Source organism: Eurytemora carolleeae, unplaced genomic scaffold (assembly GCF_000591075.1).
Source record: "Eurytemora carolleeae unplaced genomic scaffold, Eaff_2.0 scaffold141, whole genome shotgun sequence".
In the NCBI taxonomy this organism is placed as follows: domain Eukaryota; kingdom Metazoa; phylum Arthropoda; class Copepoda; order Calanoida; family Temoridae; genus Eurytemora; species Eurytemora carolleeae.
In genome coordinates, this window is record NW_019396386.1 from 100,092 (window position 1) to 121,208 (window position 21,117).

General features: G+C 32.7%; 2 protein-coding genes across 5 annotated transcripts; both read left to right on the forward strand.

Annotated features, from left to right (window-relative positions):
- Window positions 1–159: 159 nt before the first annotated feature.
- Window positions 160–11,860, forward strand: LOC111702218 (WASH complex subunit 1). Of its 4 annotated transcripts, none has more exons than XM_023473830.1 (15): window positions 160–233; window positions 1,156–1,185; window positions 3,895–3,993; window positions 4,525–4,600; window positions 5,357–5,506; window positions 6,039–6,097; window positions 6,900–6,948; window positions 7,253–7,351; window positions 7,717–7,830; window positions 7,959–8,060; window positions 8,120–8,504; window positions 8,867–8,943; window positions 9,648–9,785; window positions 9,948–10,037; window positions 11,616–11,860. In XM_023473830.1, exons 1-15 carry the CDS (start codon window positions 187–189, stop codon window positions 11,652–11,654), a joined length of 1,554 nt encoding a protein of 517 aa, XP_023329598.1. In that variant the 5' UTR covers window positions 160–186; the 3' UTR covers window positions 11,655–11,860. The 4 variants fall into 4 exon arrangements, with proteins under 4 accessions (XP_023329598.1, XP_023329600.1, XP_023329599.1 ...); XM_023473831.1 differs by lacking the exon at window positions 160–233 and adding an exon at window positions 430–728; XM_023473832.1 differs by lacking the exons at window positions 9,648–9,785; window positions 9,948–10,037; window positions 11,616–11,860 and adding an exon at window positions 9,302–9,394.
- Window positions 11,861–16,853: 4,993 nt separating this feature from the next.
- Window positions 16,854–18,428, forward strand: LOC111702194 (uncharacterized). The gene is made up of 3 exons (XM_023473805.1): window positions 16,854–17,845; window positions 17,922–18,115; window positions 18,194–18,428. Exons 1-3 carry the CDS (start codon window positions 16,891–16,893, stop codon window positions 18,338–18,340), a joined length of 1,296 nt encoding a protein of 431 aa, XP_023329573.1. The 5' UTR covers window positions 16,854–16,890; the 3' UTR covers window positions 18,341–18,428.
- The last annotated feature ends 2,689 nt before the right edge of the window (window positions 18,429–21,117 follow it).

Here is a 21,117-nt window from a genome sequence, read left to right on the forward strand (position 1 = left end):
TAATACGTTTATCGAGACACCCTTTAATATAAAAAATTCATATATACGGAATAAAAAGTATAAAATGTCATGTTTAAAGGGACACCCTGTAATATAAAAAGTTGATATATGCGGAATAAAAAGTATAACATGTCATGTTTAAAGGGACACCCTGTAATATAAAAGTTGAAAATTTAGAGAATAACAATGAAGAGCTCTCAATATACAATCTACACTGTTACCTCGGATCTCAGGGAAAAATATGCATTATATTCATAGATATACAAGAATATAGATCTAGCATTATATTCATAGATATACAAGAATATAGATCTAGCATTATATTCATAGATATACAAGAATATAATTCTAGCATTATATTCATAGATATACAAGAATATAGATCTAGCATTATATTCATAGATATACAAGAATATAGATCTAGCATTATATTCATAGATATACAAGAATATAGATCGCTAATGCAGACTGTAATGCTGAAAATTGTTCAATTTATCTAGGATTATTTTTGATTTTCTTATTTCTAGGATGAGGTTGATTCTTCTTGGGTGGGGTGGGGTAACTAAACATTAGCAATTAGAACATTTGTTAAGAAAATAAAAAAAACTTACGCAATTGGGGGACCTGACATGGAGTATTTCTTCCATGAGTATAGAAATTTAAAATACTAGACTTTAAGAGTAGTTCGCGCCCATCCTGTAATTCAACTTTTTATTGTGGCTCTATATGTAAGCATCTTCTCTTTGTACAGTATAAAAAAATAACAAAAAAACTTCGCGGATTTAATAATATTTTTTTAGCGCATTTTTAAAGCTTTTGAATAAGCATTTTTGTAATTTTTAGCCTCCATAAACCTTCCCTGGGGTCATGTGAGGTCCCACAAAAAATTTGGCCCGGATCGGCACAGGCGATTTGACGTTTATTGGATATAAACAAACACCCACCCACCCACAAGTTTTAAAACAAGAAATTTCAAAAGATTGGAAAAAGAAAAAATGTTGAATTCTATGTTAAGAAAAAAGTAAGCTTACGATTCAGAAAAACATTAATGTTAATACTGCAAAATAATCATTATTATTATTATTATTATTATTATTATTATTTATTATTATTATTATTAGTATTAGTATGTATTACAGCAATGCAATTATTTAGGAAAGAAGAGACTAGACAAGCTTCTATTAGGAAACATATAATGCTTATTATTAGGCAATTTGTCATATTAAGATTTTTAAATTGCAAATCATAATTACTATCAAAGCTGCAGACTTAATTTCACTTTTAAACGCCAAGATTGGATGAGTTAGGTCTCATCATTTAAAGGAACTATACACATAATTTCAAGTTTAACCTTTTAAGCAAAGATGACAACGCCCGATTCACAATTCGATACCCTTGAACCCTTTATCTGATTAATAACCTGGAAGATTTTGTTTTCAAGGTTTAAAAGTGTCAAACTCAGTATATATATTAATCTCATCTTTACTCCTCTCTCTCTATCTGTGTACTTCTATCCATACTCCTCTCTGTCTATCTGTGTATACATTAATCTCATCCTTACTCCTCTCTGTCTATCTCTATATTTATTAATCCCATCCTTACTCCTCTCTGTCTATCTGTATATATAAATTAATCCCATCCTTACTCCTCTCTGTCTATCTGTATATATAAATTAATCTCATCCTTACTCCTCTCTGTCTATCTGTGTATACATTAATCTCATCCTTACTCCTCTCTGTCTATCTCTATATATATTAATCCCATCCTTACTCCTCTCTGTCTATCTGTGTATATATATTAATCCCATCCTTACTCCTCTCTGTCTATCTGTATATATAAATTAATCTCATCCTTACTCCTCTCTGTCTATCTCTATATACATTAATCCCATCCTTACTCCTCTCTGTCTATCTCTCTGTCTATCTGTATATATAAATTGATCTCATCCTAACTCCTCTCTGTCTATCTATCTGTATATATAAATTAATCTCATCCTTACTCCTCTCTGTCTATCTGTATATATAAACTAATCCCATCCTTACTCCTCTCTGTCTATCTGTATATATAAATTAATCTCATCCTTACTCCTCTCTGTCTATCTCTATATACATTAATCTCATCCTTCTCCTCTCTGTCTATCTGTGTATATAAAGTACTCCTATCCTTACTCCTCTCTGCCTATCTGTATATTTGTAAATTAATCCCATCCTTATTCCTCTCTGTCTATCTGTACATATAAAGTACTCCTATCCTTATTCTTTCTGTCTTTCTGTATATATATAAATAAATAAATTAATCCCATCCTTAACTCCTCTCTGTCTATCTGTGTATATAAAGTACTCCTATCCTTACTCCTCTCTGTCTATCTGTGTATATAAATTAATCCCATCCTTACTCCTCTCTGTCTATCTGTGTATATAAATTAATCCCATCCTTACTCCTCTCTATCTATCTGTATATATAAAGTACTTCTATCCTTACTCCTCTCTGTCTATCTGTATATATAAATTAATCCCATCCTTACTCCTCTCTATCTATCTCTCTGTCTATCTGTATATGCAAATTAATCCCATCCATACTCCTCTCTATCTATCAGTATATATATAAAGTACTTCTATTCTTACTTCTCTCTCTCTATCTGTGTATATAAAGTACTTCTATTCTTACTCCTCTCTGTCTATCTGTGTATATAAAGTACTCCAATCCATACTCCTCTCTGTCTATCTGTATATATAAAGTACTCCTATCCTTACTCCTTCTGTCTATTTGTATATATAAAGTACTCCTATCCTTATACTCCTTCTGCCTATCTGTATATATATAAATAAATTAATCCCATCCTTACTCCTAACTGTCTATCTCTATATGTAAAGTACTCCTATCCTTACTCCTCTCTGTCTATCTCTACATATAAAATACTCCTATCCTTACTCCTCTCTGTCGATCTGTATATATATATATAAATTAATCCCATCCTTATTCCTCTCTGTCTATCTGTATATATCTATATAATAAAACAAGACATTCGTATATATATATATGTTGTCTATAGCCGGCCAAACGGATGGCCGATTGGGCCGACATTTTTTGTGGACACTCATGGGTGTTATAGGCTAAAAAAGATTAGATTTGTTTTTCAAAATATTTTTTTCCCATTCCTACTCATCACTGTCTATCTCTATATATATATAGTACTCTCATCTATATATATATATATAAAGTACTCCGATCCCTACTCCTCACTGTCTATCTCAATATATAGTACTCCCATTCCTACTCCTCTCTGTATATCTCTATATAACAAGTACTCCCAAATCCCAACGTCCTTCATCTATGGAGTGTATGACCTTCATGTGTATTCTTAAAAACAGGTTTAAACTTCAAGGTTTAAACAAACAAAAATACCAAACATGCATATTGAACAACACACATTTGAAAATTTATAATATTTTTTATCCGAAATAAAATACAGTTCTCCAGATATAAACTCTTTTTAAGAATAATTTATGCGTATTACCTATCCGCTCCAAAAGATTCGAACTAGTTTAATTTTATTTCCGCCAAAAAAACTGTCGGTTAATAAACCTATGTTTATATCATCATGAAGCATTTAACCATAATAAAAGATGGGTTGCATGGGGGGGGGGCGGGGTAGAAAATGAAACAGATTGTTAACCTTCTTAAAAAAAGAAGTATAAGCTATCAATTTTATGAACGGCAAAAAATAACTCCATAATCAATTATTTTGCTGTTGTGAATCCGATATAACATTGATATCTAATTCCTATTTGATTAGACAAAGCTTGAGGGTACCGTGGTAAATCCGGCATTGCATGGATGGTCACTTGAAATTACGATTATAACAGTCCCTTTAAAGAGCATTACTGTACCCAGATCCCTAGAGCAGCTGACCGCTATTTCAACTGATATATTTGGAAAAATAAATACCAAAATACAGGAGTTCTCGGATAGAATTCACACCTTTGAGCACAGGGAAGAACTATTTAAAACCCAGATTAAAAGGAACTGCAAGTTTTCGCCACAAACTCAAATTTTCTCATTCTTATATCAAACCTTTAATATTTCAAACTTAGATTATTTGATCTAACAGAAATTATTTTTGAAATATCAAAGGTCTACGATATTGGGTTGTAAAGATATGGGATTAGAAAATAAGAGTTTTTGGCAAAAGCTAAATTCCTTTACATGACTTTTTTATTTAAAAGTGTTCTTTTTAAAAAGTGCTAAAATTTCACATTACATCATTTTAGAAAAATTATTTGAAATGATTAAACAGTCCGAAACTTTAGAAACGATTGTAAGGAATTCATTTAATCTTTTTACTTAGATTTACAATTACGGTTCCCTGCAACAAATATCTTATCAATATAAACTAGTTAATTGGTTTATCTGCAATAGGCTAATTACAGTGAAATTCATCTATAGTTGATTAAAAGAGTGGGATGCATTTTTTTGTGGGTAACCCTGTCTCATCCTGGTTTTTTAAGATATTTCCTTCTGAAGAATAGAAAGGGTGAACCAGAAAGTTGATTTACTCAAAACTATTAAATCTGCGACAGTTATCTATTCAAGCTCCAAGGTAGGATCCTGCGACAGTTATCTATTCAAGCTCCAAGGTAGGATCCTGCAGTTATCTATTCAAGCTCCAAGGTAGGATCCTGCGACAGTTATCTATTCAAGCTCCAAGGTAGGATCCTGCGACAGTTATCTATTCAAGCTCCAAGGTAGGATCCTGAGACAGTTATCTATTCAAGCTCCAAGGTAGGATCCTGAGCCAAGGAAATGAGTTTTCACCCCAAGGTCCGAGTTTGTCATTTTTGTATCTTTGCAACCCGATGTCGTATGTTATATCAAGCTATAAATTCTGTAAGATCAAATATAGGATAAGTTTAAAATATCAAAGGGTTACACAATCAGGTTGCAAAGATACAGGGATTGCAAGATTTTAGTTTGTGTTAAAGAATCAGTTCCTTTCTTATTTAAAAATAGAACTTTATGAACATTTGCGGAAATTTCCGTTAGCAGATAGAACCGCGGACAGACAAAAAAACCGTTTAGAACGGAAATGCTTATAATATCGGAAATAAACAACAACAACAGCTTTAAAATTACTATTTTTACACCTAGTTTTTTTACCATTCATACTGTTACAATGAAAGAATCAAATTTTTGTAACTATAAAATTTGTTTGTTTAAAAGAAAATGGTTGATATTTAATTCAATTTTACATTTACAACAATTCTGAATCATGTCTTATACCATTTATTTTATAAAAATTGTATTAAAACAAAATTTAAAAAGAATAAATTGTAAAAAAAATTCAATCTTTTTTTAGTATCCAAGAGATGCTTCCAAAAGCTTCCAGAGAACTTTCACAGCCCCCTTTTCCTTCCAATCCCAGTTTGAGAACCAAATGGTCCAAGAAAAAATATCTGACTTGGAGCCAAAAGATATTCCAAAGAAGTTGAAGAATTTTCAATTCAAGGCAATTTTAAATTTTTGTAAAATTATATAAAAATTGCATTTCGTTCTGATTTTACCTTTTTTTAAAATAAAACCAAAGGAATCGAGTCTGTGCCACAAAATCTGATTTTCTTATCACTATATCTTTGAAACAAAATGTTGTAAACTTTAGATATTTCAAACTATGAATTCTGTTAGATCAAATAGCCTGAGTTTGAAATAACAAAGGTTTACAACATTGGGTTCTAAAGATATTGGGGTTTTAATATTTGAGTTTGTGGCAAAGACTCAATTCCTTTGTCGAAATCTGAACTAGAAATCTCTAAATCACGGGTAAAATTAAAAATAAAATAAAAGGCAGATCGTATTTGGGAAATAACAGGATTAAGGGGTATTTTTTGAATGTTATCTCAAGAATTTTACTTCTGAAATTAGGTTGACAAAAAAATGCAACAAATTATATATAAAATCAAAGACAACATTAAAGTCGTCTTGCCAATGTCATGTTTTGTGGGACACCCTGTATTTGAATTTTAACAACATTATTGCTACAGGAAAAAGAAACAGTTAACACTATTCCTGACTTCCTACAAGCACCCTCGCACAATTTAAGGTATATTTGATTTAAATTCAGGTCTACAGTGCAATGTTCAGCTAATGATGAGTTTAATGAATTCTTCACTTGAAATATCTTGAGGTGGAGGGGGCGAATCAGACCCCCTTACCCCCCCTAGTTGTGCCACTGGAGACAAGCTTGTTTCCAAACGCTCGTGCATATCACACCCATCTAAGAAAGACAGTGTTATGAATACTTTACTAAATTAATTGAGTCTTTGCAACAAACTCAAATGTTCTAATGCTTATATCTTTGCAACCTGTTGATATAAACTTTTGAAATTTCAAACTTTGATTATTTGATCTATACATAATTTACAGTTTGAAATATCTAAGGTCTACGACATTGGGTTGTAAAGATATAAGGATTGGAAAATCAGAGTTTGTGGCACAGATTCAATTCCTTTGTACTGGCCTGGTCCTTTCCTCGATTTTTTGAATTTATAAACTTGTCTACTGATCGTCTCAAGTTCAGAGAAAAACAGTTTAACACAGAACTTCGGAGATATCAAAAGAATTTATAAAATGTCATCTTGACAATTTTTTATTATTATACCTAAATCTCAGTAATTTTAAGAATAAATATATATCAATAAAATATGCGGAACCAGGTTTAAAGAGCTCCATAGTTATTTAATTAAAAACTAAATATCTGCAGCATTCCATTATCAGTATGTTTAGAAAACGACATTTTTTACTTGCTAGCAATATTTCTCAGTTAAATTGTATATAAAATGAAACAGTACTTTATATACAGGGATCTCTATATGTTCCAAAATATTACTTTAAAAAATGTGCAGATCATGTTCTTCTTTGCTTATCTTCAACACCTCTGAGTATGCCTTCCAGGTAAAAAAAATGCGGGTGAAAGGTTGAATTTTTTATTTTCCTCAGAAAATGCAGATTAGTTATTTGTAAAAAGACTCATCTTTCTTGATACCCTCAATGACCATTTAAGTACAAACTGTAGTAATGGCCTCTGTTATGAACATTGACCAGTGACCTTAACGAGGTTTCAAAACACGTGATCGATTCTTCACCACATTAAACCAAGATGTTCTAGGACAGTGTTCTTAAATAGAAAAGATGGATCTTTGAAAGATTCTGTTGGGAAACGATTTGAATAAGGTTTTGAGCTCAACCATTATTATAGAAAAGATCAGTCTCCCTTGATCCACTAGAGGTATCTCCAAGGGGCCTGATGGAACAATCAGTAGTTGAAGACCAAGTCGATGCGGTAGATTCGGATCAGGTGGGAAAAAAATCATTATTTTAATATTTTAGACTAAAATAAAGAATGTCTTGTGCGCGAAACATTAGTATTTTATCTCCCAGACAGTTCCTTTCAGGGTTTCCAATCGGAATTTTATTGGGCGCAATTGTGCATTTACAGGGCTTGCAATTGTGTCCAAGAAAAGTCCACTTGCGTCGGAAACCTTAGTTCCTTTCCCTCAACAATTCAAACTTAGACCGTTGGATTCCTCTTACTGTAAAAAGTGTCATCTTTTGATGGACAACTTTACCCAATTTAAATTGTTGAACCTAGGAGCTAAGGCAAACAAAAGTTTTGCCCTTAGAATCCAATTATATCTCTGAAAAATGTTAAAATTTCTCTAGGCTTCCAAAGGTCCATATGCAACTGGTTGCAATGGAATGTTTTACAGTCCGGATATGGGAGATCTTCCAGACTTCCAACTTCCAGATAATCTAGAACTGCCCAACATTGCACAGGTTTAGTTAAAATTTATTTTCTTATTTTTTATCTTTGATAATAAAGGGTTCACCACCTATTTTAAATCTCAAATGATAGTTTTTTGATATCATCTACACTATCAAATCCCTCTAAACTGTTATTTTAGGGATTGGATTTCAATAAAAGCCCAGAAGTTGGTATTGCACCATCACTAAACTATCAGATGCTAGATCTTCCTGACATACCCGGCTTAGAGTCCGACTATCAGGTTAAGTCTTTGTTTTTTCATCCAAATTTTTGAATATTATTAACAGTACTGTGATTTAGGACTTGACAGATGGATCAATACCAGTTTCAGCACCAACTGTTCCTTCCACCATTCCCATTTCTTCATCTTCTGCCTCTACATCAACCCCAGTGTCTCAAACTTCAGCACCTCCTCCTCCTCCTGAAGCAGTACTAGAGCATACACCACCACCTCCTCCTTCTCAAGCAGTACAAGGACCTACTCCACCACCCCCACCCGCACAAGGACACCCTATACTACCACCACCATCGCCCCATTCATCACAAGGACCTCCTCCACCACCACCACCACCTCCACCCCAAGTTCCTTCCGGAATTCCTTCTCCTCCACCTTCAGCGCCAAAGGCTGCTGTGACTTCTACTACTTCTGGACCCAAAGGAATCCAAGCTGCCCCATCAACACAAGGTTAGTATTAGCAATCAGAATCTATTAAGTTTATTGGAATCATGACAATTTTTTTGTTTATACCACAAGCTAGAACAAGTCCTCATGTCATAAACAATGATAAAGCTGTATCTCTTATAACTTATAAATTATCAGTTTTTTTTGGGATTATGAAAATGTGGTTCCTTTATTTAGGGATAAATGATGATTTTCTTTTTTTTAAATGTGTATTTTCTTGGTTCTTATTAGCAGCAGAAATAGGAAGGGGGCAATGCCTTAACATAAAATAGGGTCAACTATTTGTTCAGCATAAAAACATGTAAAAACTAACCATACCTAGTTGTTTTACTTCTTAAACTGTGTTTTAATTCTTGAGAATGCAGGAGATGGACGTGGTGGTCTGCTGGAGGCTATTCGAGCAGCAGGAGGGGCTGCAGGGGCAGGACTCAAATCCTTAAAGGTAGTAATTTACCCCGGCCATCAGTCCTATTGCATGTTGTTAATAAAAAAAAAATGCTATATCTAAAAGCAAAAATTTCTAAATACTCATTTTTAGTTATAATTTCTAATGTTTCACATGCTTCCAATGACAGATAATACTGATATAAAATGGAAGGTTTTTGCTCTAGTTTAATAACATACGGGCCATTTGAATTTCATACCATCCTCACATGTATTGTGAAAGAGAGCATGTACATTATACATACTGAACAACATGCAGAATATAGTTTAAGATCTGCAAGATCTAAAGGACATAGAGAGAGAGTTCAATATCAAGTTCCGGAATCATTAATCATCATCTTATCTATATCAATTAGGTTAGAAAGCCACAGAAGAAGAGAGAGTATCATGCTCAGCGTGAAGGACAGTTGTTAGCTAAGACTCTTAAGATCTAATAAACACTATTTTAAGGTTAGAAAAGAAAAAGAAAAGTGCATTGTTATAGCTTGGAATCTAGAGATCTATAATGGATGCCTTGATTACTGATTAGGTTATTAAGAAAGAGGAGAGGAGCGTTTTGAAGCTAGATGGGTGAAATGCATTGTTAGATCAGTATGTGGAGATCTGATGGTTAAAAAAGAGGAAGAGAGAGGGTGTCTTGAAAATGAACGAAGTGCAGTATCAAGCTCAGGATCGGAAGATCTAATGGATAAAATTGTTTAGGTTAGAAAAGAGGAAGAGAGAGAACGTCTTGAAAATGAACGAAGTGCAGTATCAAGCTTAGGATCAGGAGATCTAATGGGGGATCTGATGGCAAATCTGAAGAGAAGAAGAAAAGGAATGGCTGGAAATGTACTTCAGGTATTCCTCTCAGACAAGTATCTTTTACTTCAGACGGCAATAGCTGTTAAACTAGAAAAAGTTATTTTAACTTTTTTTCATCCCATCTTTGGAACCAATAATTGGGCTCAACAATACACATGAAATCATAAATGCCAACTCAAGATAATGATAATGTTAAAGAGGAAAGAACCAGCTGTGGCATCTGTACCCCCAGTTTCTACTTGGGATTTGATATCTGATATGATTCCACCTCCACCTGCTGATGCAAAGGTAATTGTTACAACATCAAACATGTCATTTTTGCAACAGCTCAAATATAATTTTAAAATTTTTAAATAAAGATTTTAGGGCATGTCATAATTCTGTCAAACTAGTGACACGTTTATTTTCTTCTTCACAGATTTAACTATCCTTTGTGGACATTAATAAATTTAATTTAAGTTTATTAGTCAAATGTAAATTTATATTGATTAATGATGACCTTTGACTTGAAGTTTCCTTCCGTTTTTGGACTTGAATATCTGATTCACAAAGTACTCTTTAAATATAATTTTTTCTAGCTGAAAGTTGAGTGCCAACTCAAGTGTTTAATCAATTTTCAGCTAGAAAATAAGGATATCAATACCATTCATGATCAGAGGTTTAAAGGGAGTGACCGGCATTGTATTTTGGTTGAACTGAGTATGCAGTATTGTTGAAAATCTTTTTATGATTAATTTGGGACATATAAAACGTTTCCACGATGTATAATCACCGAGTTTGAGTGCAAAGTCGACGTTCAAAATCATGAATTTGGGTTGGTACGTTTTCAGAATAGGTTTTTTTAAATTATTAAATAACGACGACGAAAAATAAAGTAAAAATTATACAGTAAACTAATATGATGTTTAGGAACATATTTCTCAAAGAAATAAATCAATGTTTGAATCAATTATTTCGTTTTCATCATTATATTGAAATTCTTATTTACTATGAAATTGATCGTAGATTTCTACAAATTCTTCAAATGTCGTCTTTTCAATAAAAATTCCAGAAACTCTGCAGAAAATCTTTGTGAATAATGATAGATTATAGAAACTAATAATTGAATAAGTTTACTTATTTTCGATGATAACAGTTAATTTTTACTTTCTCAACCTGTTCCTAAACACTTAATTAGTTTACTGTAGCATTGTGTTTACATTTTTTGTCGTCGTTATTTAATAATTTAAAAAAAACGATTCTAAAAACGTACCCACCCAAATTCATGATTTTTAACATCGACTTTGTGCTCAAACTCAGTAAATATACGTCGTAGAAATCCTAAATCCTAAAAAATTTGTCCACAGTACTACTCTTTCAGTTCAACTACCATATATTGCCGGTCACTCCCTTTAAAGAAAACAGTGAATTGGACATGTCCTTTAACAAATGAAATTATGTCAATAGTAACTTTGTATTTAAAAGTTTATACAGTGTGTCCCAATAAACATGGGAATTCAGTGACGAATTCGATATCGTCTTTTTAGTAAAGTGATACCTACTGAGAAAGCTGTAATTTGTAAAAGTTTCGTCTGCTATGTTCACAATTTGTTTGTTTATGTTTTGACTGCATACGGTTGTAATTGGTAAAACAAGAAAATTTCAGTATACAAACAGAGTAAACTTGTCCGTCTTCACTGTTCATCTTGTGGAGACATTAACGACACATCTTTGGAGTCTTTTAACCTTTTCATAAAATAAACTTTAGCAGACATAATAATATTATGGCTTTTGAAATTATAGGTATTACAATGCCAATTCATAACAAAGACGATATCGAATTCGTCACTGAATTCCCATGCTTTTTGGGACATCCTGTATTTCCAGGACTCAGATGATGAAGGGGAGGACGAAGACTGGGACTAAAAAAAGCTTTCTGTAGCCCTCCCTCCATCCCCCCCCCACATAATTTTTATTTGTGTTTCTAAGACCCCAACTCTATGAACAAGTTTGTGTCATAAAAACCAACTATCTGATTGTTTAAATACTAAATTGATTGAGAAAGTTGTATTTTCTATTGAAAAAAATAAAGCAATTTTATTTATATCGGAAATAAATTTCCTATAATATTATTTCTTGACTTTTTGTGGAAAAGAATTGATTCTTTGCCAAATTATTCAATTATATTTATCTTTGCAACCTGATTGTGTGAACATTTGATATTTTAAACTTAGATTATTTAATCTGACAGAATTCATATTTTGAAAAAATATAAGGTCTTCTATATTGAATTGCAAAGATTTAGAGATTAAAAAATAAGAGTTTGAGGCAATAACTCAATTTCTTTTGATTAGCTCAAAGTTTTTAACGAATTTTTATAAAATATTTGAAACTTTAAATTGCTTTAGAGTCACTAGTCTAGACTCTAAAACTTGAGGTAAAAAAGTGTAAAATGAGCAAATAGTAGGAAAATTGACCTACACCTAACCTAGGGCTATTTAAGCTGATTTTAGAGTACACATTATTATACCATGTACTTATTTACAAATATCAAGGGGTGTCCAATAAACTCTAGTGGAAAACTTTAATGATGTCAATTAATCCGTAAATTAATCCGTCAATTAATCCGTAAATTAATCCGTAAATTAATCCGTAAATTAATCCGTAAATTAATCCGTAAATTAATCCGTAAATTAATCCGTATATTAATCCGTAAATCCTTTCCTTATGCCTTAAATCCACAAATGACAGTATTTCATAAACCAATTTCGGAAAACCATCACTTAAAGACCATGCTGTGTTCACGATTTGTATCATTCTTTCATAGTTTACAGAAATGTAACAAAATCGCTATCCGATTGCTTTCAAATGCTTTTCAGAAAAATTGAATGACAACTCTTGGTTAAACATATTTACAACATTAAATTAAAACATGTAAAAAGTAATTTAACTTTTGCAGAAGTTTCTGATGAAAATTTAGGAAAATTCCTTTTTTTTAAGGAATTGCTAACTGTTAGATCAAATGTAATTGAAATTCCCAGATATGAAAGGGATGAACTGTCCCAAATAATTCATCATTTGTGTTGTAAATAGTTTTTTTTTATTTTGTATGAAATAAATATTTATCAATGTTTTGTAGTCTTAATCTATTGTACAGCTATGTGTACGAAATAAATATTTAATAATATTAATAAAATAATAATTTAAGCAAGCAATCTTTACAAAGTAATAAACATAGTACTTGTATTTTAGAGTACGCTTAGCACGTTCAATACTAACAGTCTACCTCAAGGAGTATGGAATACAATGGAGAAGGAGTCGAATTTTAGAGTACGCTTAGCACGTTCAATACTAACAGTCTACTTCAAGGAGTATGGAATACAATGTAGGAGTCGTATTTTAGAGAACGCTTAGCACGTTTTACACCAACGTCTACCTCAAGGAGTATGGAATACAATGGAGAAGGAGTTGTATTTTAGAGTACGCTTAGCACGTTCTACACTAACAGTCTACCTTATGGAGTATGGAATACAATGGAGCAGTCGTATTTTAGAGAACGCTTAGCACGTTCTACACTAACAGTCTACCTCAAGGAGTAGGGAATACAATGGAGCAGTCGTATTTTAGAGTACGCTTAGCACGTTCAATACTAACAGCCTACCTCAAGGAGTATGGAATATAATGGATTAGGAGAAAATCCACTTCACCATATCATTATATACCACTGAGAACGATCCCATCCATTTAAAGTACTAGACTGAACTTCGGACGGCAAGGTCAAGCTGTACAGTACACATACTGACTATAGAGGGCACAACGGGATAGTACATCAAATGAACTGTCTCCTTCTTGTGAGAATATCTATATATACGTGTTTGGCAGAATTGGTACTCCATTTGGAAAAAATATATTAAAGGTCGTTTTTTAAATATGGTTTGTTGCTTTCTTATATTCAATTACAATTTTTTTTAATTCTGGAAACCAGTTTTAAAACCCGGATTTCACTAATATTGTTTGGCAGTTTTGTGAATATCAATATTTTTGTAATAAATTAATATTTTTTTCAGATTGTTTTTATTCTCCATTTTTTTCGAATCTCTTAAATCAAAATGTGCACAAATGTTAAGACCCCAAAAAAAGAAACTTGGGAGCTTCGTTCAACGATACTCTTTTAAATTTCGGGCTCAGAGCCTGAAACTTGAAAGAGTATCGTTGGACAAAACTACTGAGTTTCCTTTTTGGGGTCTTAACATTTGCAAAGATTTAAATTTAAGAATTTAGAAAACTTAAAGAGAATGTAAAGAAACCACTGGAAAAAATATTGTTTAAATGGAGTGACCGGTAATGTATGGAAGTTGAACTGAGATTGCAGTATTATTGAGAAAATTTTTTAGGAATCAATTGAAACCTATCAGACGTTTTTACAGCGCATATTTGTTCAACAAGAGTGCAAATGCAATATTTAAAATCCTCTATAGATTTTCAATTTTGGAGGGCTGATTTTCAGAATCGGTTTTATTTAAATTATTCGAAAAATGTATCAAAAATATTCTACAGTAAACTAATTAGTTGTTTAAGAACAGGTTTAGAAAATAAAAATTAACTCTTGTCATCGAAAATAAGTAATTTTATTGGTTTCTGTAAAGTTTTTCAAAACCATTTTCTGTAGAATTCCCGGAATTTTTTCTGAAAAGACGACATTTGAAGAATTTGGAGAAAAAATCTGAATAAAAATTCATAAAAAATAAGAAAATCAATATAATGACGAAAAAGAAGTAATTGATTCTAACATTGATTTATTGACAAATTTCTAATGAAAAATATGTTCCTAAAGGTCTAATTAGTTTACTGTAGAAATTTTGTTAGATATTTCTTCGTCGTTTTTGAAAAACCGATTCTCAAAATCATCCCTCCAAAACGGACAATCAATGAGGAGGATTTTAAATATTGAATTTGCGCTCATGCTGAACAAATATGCACCGTAAAAACATCTGATAGGTAGGTCTCATTAATGAATCCTAAAAAATTTCTCAATAATACTGCAATCTTAGTTCAACTACCATACATTGCCGGTCACTCCCTTTAACACAAAATTGGTATCTACAAAGCTGCCTGACCCCATTCATGAGGCCGGGTTTACGATACTGGGTTGCAATACTCTGTATTAAGTTTCGTGCTAAGACATCTTTTAGATTTTAGAAAATCATTTTCACTTAATGTTGTAAAGTAAAGAAAGAATTACATTGAAACAAAAGAAATACGACCTGCAAAGGATATATATTAAATATTGATATGGAGAGGTGGAACAGGTTGACTCCTTCTCCATTTTTATTTCATACTCCTTGGTTTACCCACAGTCTGTAGAGTTAATGGCGGAAATGTTCTGGACGACATGTCAGGAAACAACTAGGAACTCAGATCTTTAATCTTACACTGTGTATTCATGAAACACATTTGAGAATTAAAATTTTTTTGTCAAAAATTATCTTCTTTCTTCAGGTTGCTGATGGCTAAAAAATGTGAAAATTTTTAATATAACAATTTAAATATTATAGTATTCACTGCAAACAGAAAAGTTTTTTATTTGTCCACGTGAAATACCAATGTGTTTTCTCTCTTCTTTATGCGTGTCAAAATGATAAATAATTATTTCTTAAAATTATAATAATAGTTTTTAGGACTTCATTTTTTGGGCTCGCTCTGTTCACTTTTTTTTCAAAACCAAAGCATTATTTAAAAGTTTAACGGAATTTCTTTTGTATCATGACAATTTTTCTAGGTTTCAGTTTCGAAAAAAAACCGAGGAAAATTTTACAAAATTTTCTACTGCTCATGTTTAATTTGTACAACAATTATGTCTGCAATTTTGTAAATTATGTAATAAAAAATTGAAATTATAGGTTTTTAAAAACGTTTGTTATATTTTGAGAAACATTGATAATTAAATTTTAAAAATCAAGATATTTTGATTCTAAACTGTTGTATTGGTCTAAGTTAAATTTAACCTTACCATACATGGTTCGATAAACTATTGTTTGCAATGTCGGACCATACAGAAACCATCCTAGAACTCCCGGTTGCCAGGGGGGGGGGTACGAGTTTATAAGTTTTAAAGAAAACTGGTCCCACTAGAGACAAATATAGAACCACTTTTTAATTACGAAATAATCCTGGAATTACGTAAAAAACGTTATCAAGAAAGAAAAGCAAAAGGTAATGGAAGAAGAAATAATAAACTGTATCTTTTATTATCACAGTGATACACAGTTATGAAAATTATTCATCAAGTATAAAGACAGGACCAACTTTTAAGCATTGTCTGGCTTTTGACCTTGCAGTTTGAACCTGCAATCCATCAAATACATTTTTGTGCCCCTGGATATTACGATTGTTTAAATTATAGCTAGCTCATGTTTCTTGCTTCAGTTATCAATAAATATCTAACAAACTAATATAACAAATTATAAAAATATTAAAAAAAGGTTGGTTTAAACAGATTACAGAAATTATTCATTTTTTTTTTTTAATGCAAAAAAATTAAGCCAAAGGCAGAAGGCAAAAGGAGTTCCGCGCATGGATACACAGACATGTAAACTTTTATTCCTTTATATTAACAACCAGGCCTTCCATTTAAGAAAATTAGTCTGAGATTGAAATATCAAACGTTTAGGCCATCAGGTTTCAAAGAAATAGGAAATTTTAAAATGGAGTTTTTGGCTAAGACTCAATCCATTTATATATACGCTAACCTCTTAAAAAAGCTAAAATTAACATAAAGAATTTTCACCGAAAAATATAAAAATTTATTGTCAAGTGCGTGAAAATTTGTAAGGTGTGACCTCAAAAAGGCCTTTCACCCCTCTCATCAAATAAAATGATGAAAGTAAGATGATTGTTTTAAAAACTGTAAAAATCTACATCACTTATCAGATTGTAGTCACTTGTGTTGAAAAAGCAATTAAAAATAAATGAAACAATCTTTCCTAAATGAATTTGAGGCTCTACAGAGTGGTTGCCACCCCTTATACCGGCCCATGTTGAAATTTAGGAGCTCGCTATACATCAGTATTATATATAACTGACATGGGCCCATTCTGAACTTGCCGCATAAAGTTGCTCCGCATGTAAATATAGTACCAGTTTTCTCAAATAGAACAAGAGAATGGGAGCCTCAAAGCTAATGCTGCTTCCCCTCCTTTGTGTGGTAAACGCTCAACAACAAGTATTTACCAATTTCAGAAGTGCTTCCCCAGCCCGTGGAGAACTTCCCATTCGCGTTATCCCAGTTGCCCGTTCAGCAAGTAATGTGTCTCCCCAAGTTGTCCGGGTACCTACACCGACAGTGTTCAGAACCCCCGGTGAACAACCCCAAGTTTTTCAAAGTGCTCCATTAACCAAATCAGCGATTAAGCCAGAGGTTTTATCAAGAACTCGTGAAACTATCAACGACATCCTCCAAGCTGCAGATGAAGTACAATCTAATCCTGAAGTTTCCTCTCTCTTTGGCGACTTTAATTTTGACCCAGCAGCCAATGGTGGTTATGTCTATGATCCTGAGAACCCCAACAAGGCTTGGACCTACAACTATGACCCATCCAAAAACTCCTTCAGAAATGGTCTTTCTACATACTCTGCAGAGGAGGTTGTTGACACTTTTGTTGATCAAGGAGAAAAGATCCTAAAGGCTGTTGATATTCTTGCCGGAAACAAACTTCTCGGTAAACTACTTACTTCATCTACTGTATCTACTGATCCTTGTGCAGTTGCCCCTGAGGAGCTTGGATATGTTGTTAGAGATTTGGTTGAAGCTGTCACTAGCTCCAGGAAGGAACTAGTTTCTGTCCTTTCCTCAATTCAAACCTTCCAACAAGATGAAAAGAATATACCCAAGATAGCCAGAGCTGCAAGTGAGGCTGTTGCTAATGTTGATCCCCTTATCCCTAAGTTTTCTGCTCTCCTGAAATCCAACAAGGCCTGCGAGGACAGTCTTAAAACCAGTGCAGCCAGCTTGAACAATATTGGAGGTGGACTTGATGCTTTGAGTAAGACAAACTCTGTTGGCGCATCATCTTTTGCAGCAGGAGCCAAGGCATCTCAAGCATTCAGCCAGTTTGCAGGTATTATTGCAAAAACAAAAGAATTTTCTTTAAAAAAAAACTTTTATTCTTAAATTTTATAATTTTTGTTTTTCAGATAAATTCAGCACTGGATCCCTAGCACGGACTTGTGAAGAATCTCCTACTTTCACCAGTGACGTTTTTATTGGAGTTTCTGAGCTTATAGAGGGTCTTTCTGAGATTACAAGAACCTTTGCTGGTGAAGATCCCTCTGCCCAAGCCAGCACCAAAAATATTGATCAAACCGTTACACTTCTTAAGGATGGAGCGGTAAGAATATTTATTGGAAGTTCATTAGATATGTTAATTAGTTATCATATTAATCATTCATAATTAAATTATCTCTAGGATATCTTGAGCGAAGCTAACTTGACTCCCCTCGTCACTGGATTGGTGAAATCTGAAGACGGTTGTAAGACATCTCTTCCAGCTGTTGCCAAGGCTTTGGCTGATGTTGCTGAGATCGCTGAAGCACTTGAGATTACGACTGAGTAAAAGAAGGTTTTGAAGAGTAGTGCAATACGAAAATACCTGCTAAAACTATTATATATACAATGTAATAAATGGTTGTTATAATTTAAAAGTATTATCTGATAGAACTATTTTTAAAATCTTCCCTGAGACAAACCACATATTCAGTTAGACATTCAATATGTCTTACATAAAGCTCATGATCATAGAGAATAGAATATATAGAGAGGAATTTACTAGAAAAAAGTGTAAAACGGCCATTTTGTTGTACTGTTTCCATACTGCAGGTGTACTTCACATATTTATGCTATATAACCTGTTGGGCCCTGGAATATCATTTTATAGAAAATCTAAAATTCTTGTTAAAAGAAAACCAAATTATGAAATAGGCTGGTTTCATAATTGACCAATGATCATTTTACATAGACTCTATGCCTTCCACTTTACAAACGATGATTTTCCGTTATAACTATAAATCAAATGATGTTTTTATTCACCTAATTCATTATAAAGTTCATTTAACAGTTTAAAAAATTCGAAATTGAAATGAATACTCTAGAGAGCATACTGTATTAATGTACTCTACTGCATATAATTTGTGAACATTTACATGATTTGTACACTTTGAACTCCCTTTCAGGCTGAAAGGGACTGAAAAAATTCATACCGAGAGATTCTTTTAATTCCTCTCTCTCTATATATTCTATTCTCTATGCTCATGATATTTGAACAGAAAATGAAAGTACTAGAACTTCTAAAATCAATCAGGAAGTTTTTTTGCTTTAATTGTTTAAAAGTTAAACCTCAGTCACCCCATGGCGTATAAGTGGCACCATTTTAAACTTGACAGATACAAAAGAAAAAAGTAATCCTAAATTTAGGATATGGTTACAGGGTTGCAGTGCACAATGGTTGAGAATTATGGTGGCCTAAAAACTTCAGGGGCCTGGGCTTGGAAAGACATTAACAGATGTCCTAAATAATGTTGAAAATAGAGGAAACCATGAATAAAATAATAAAAACTAAACAAATTGTCCTTCATTCGCGTTGTCTCTGAAATCAAAGCCCTAAGTTAACTGTCTGAAAAATGTTTTAAGGAGAAATCAGACAAAATCACGAATTAGACTTTTTCAGGCAATATCTAGGCAGTTAGGCGAGGCAGTTAAATTAGGGCTTCTGTTTTTTGTCAAAAAATGTTTTATGACTGTGTCAGAAGTCACAAATTTAGGGATTCTCACTTTTACAGTTCAAAAATATTGCAAAGAACACTCAATAAACTGAATAAAGCCATGCCACCAAAGTTATGTTGAATTAAGACCTGAAAATGCAACTTAGTTTAACGATTTAAAAAAATGGATTTTCTGAAAGAGGCTCCGCAGGGATTTTAATTTTTTGGTGTCATATCTTCTATTATAATCAAAGAGAATAGAATATATATTAGAGTGGAATTTACTAGAAAAAAGTGTAAAACGGCCATTTTGTTGTACTGTTCCATACTGCAGGTTGTACTTCACATATTTATGTTATATAACCTTTTGGGCCCTGGAATATCATTTTATAGAAAATCTAAAATTAATGTTAAAAGTAAACCAAATTATGAAATAGGCTGGTTTCATAATTGACCAATGATCATTTCACATAGACTCTATGCCTTTCACTTTACAAACGATGATTTTCCGTTATAACTATAAATAAAATGATGTTTTTTATTCACCTAATTCATTTTATAAAGTTTATTTAACAGCTTTTGAAATGTAGTCTAGGGAACATACTTTATTAATGTACTCTACTGCGTATAATTTGTGAACAGTTACATGATTTTTACACTTTGAATTCCTTTTCAGGATGAAAGGGACTGACAAAATTCATACTGAAGGATTGTCTAAATTCCTCTCTAATATATATTCTATTTATTCTCTATGATTATAATTATCCCACCAAAGACCTGAATAGACGGAACTAAAATGCCAAGTAAAAAATCCTGGACCAAGGTACTAATGCAAGGAAAGTTATTTCAGAGGTGTACGCATTTTTTGTACTGCTGCAGTGTACTGTCTTTGGGTGGAAAAGTAACAACAAGACGGATTCCACAGCCTGACATGGAATCCATTTTCACAAAAATAATCAATGAAATATTCTGGTCATAGGAAACTATTATGTGAATTATCAAAATGATCAAAATTTAATGCTTTTAACCACCTCGGATACTAAACGAACACCGATGCATCTATTCTTGTTTACAAAATCCGCCCAGAGAGAACTGGTTTCAATATGTACGCAGAGTATACACAACCGTAATTAACTTTCCTTGCATTAGTACCTTGTCCTGAACCAGCTCCATGTGCACAGTGTAAAGAAATACGCATTTATATAGTACAAATTCTATCTGAGTCTTGTTGACCGAGGGAGGGGTGGCTGCTCCCAGGATTTTGGAGTGCTTCAAGGGTTTTAGAGAAAAATGGGAAAATTTATCTTCCTTTTCTGCGTAAGAAATGTTTAAAGTTTTAGGACAAATGTTATAATCTATAATGTAATCGTGACAATTAATAATTAACTCTAATCTTAATTCTTGATTCTTATGCCACTACGTCAAAAAAATTGTTAACATTTTTTATGCACATAAAACCCAAGGTTTAAAAAAAGCTGTGCTGTCTGGTGGTGGAGGCTCATGGCGTCCCTCCCTCCTCCAGGTCGCTATTTTAGACTTAAGAAGTACCAATCATAATCTCTGGATAAGTTTTAGCGATAGTTTCCAGATGAATGTTTTTGTGACTGTGTGCTCCTTGTTTATTTGACCATCT

Excerpts from the sequence above, each read along its gene's own strand:
- LOC111702218 (XM_023473830.1), top strand. The coding sequence starts at position 187 with ATGAAGAGCTCTCAATATACAATCTACACTGTTACCTCGGATCTCAG. Across the intron at positions 4,601-5,356 it reads TTATCTATTCAAGCTCCAAG|TATCCAAGAGATGCTTCCAA; the intron begins GTAGGATCCTGC and ends ATCTTTTTTTAG. Across the intron at positions 9,786-9,947 it reads TGGCTGGAAATGTACTTCAG|AGGAAAGAACCAGCTGTGGC; the intron begins GTATTCCTCTCA and ends ATAATGTTAAAG.
- LOC111702194 (XM_023473805.1), top strand. The coding sequence starts at position 16,891 with ATGGGAGCCTCAAAGCTAATGCTGCTTCCCCTCCTTTGTGTGGTAAAC. Across the intron at positions 17,846-17,921 it reads AGCATTCAGCCAGTTTGCAG|ATAAATTCAGCACTGGATCC; the intron begins GTATTATTGCAA and ends TTTGTTTTTCAG. Across the intron at positions 18,116-18,193 it reads CACTTCTTAAGGATGGAGCG|GATATCTTGAGCGAAGCTAA; the intron begins GTAAGAATATTT and ends AATTATCTCTAG.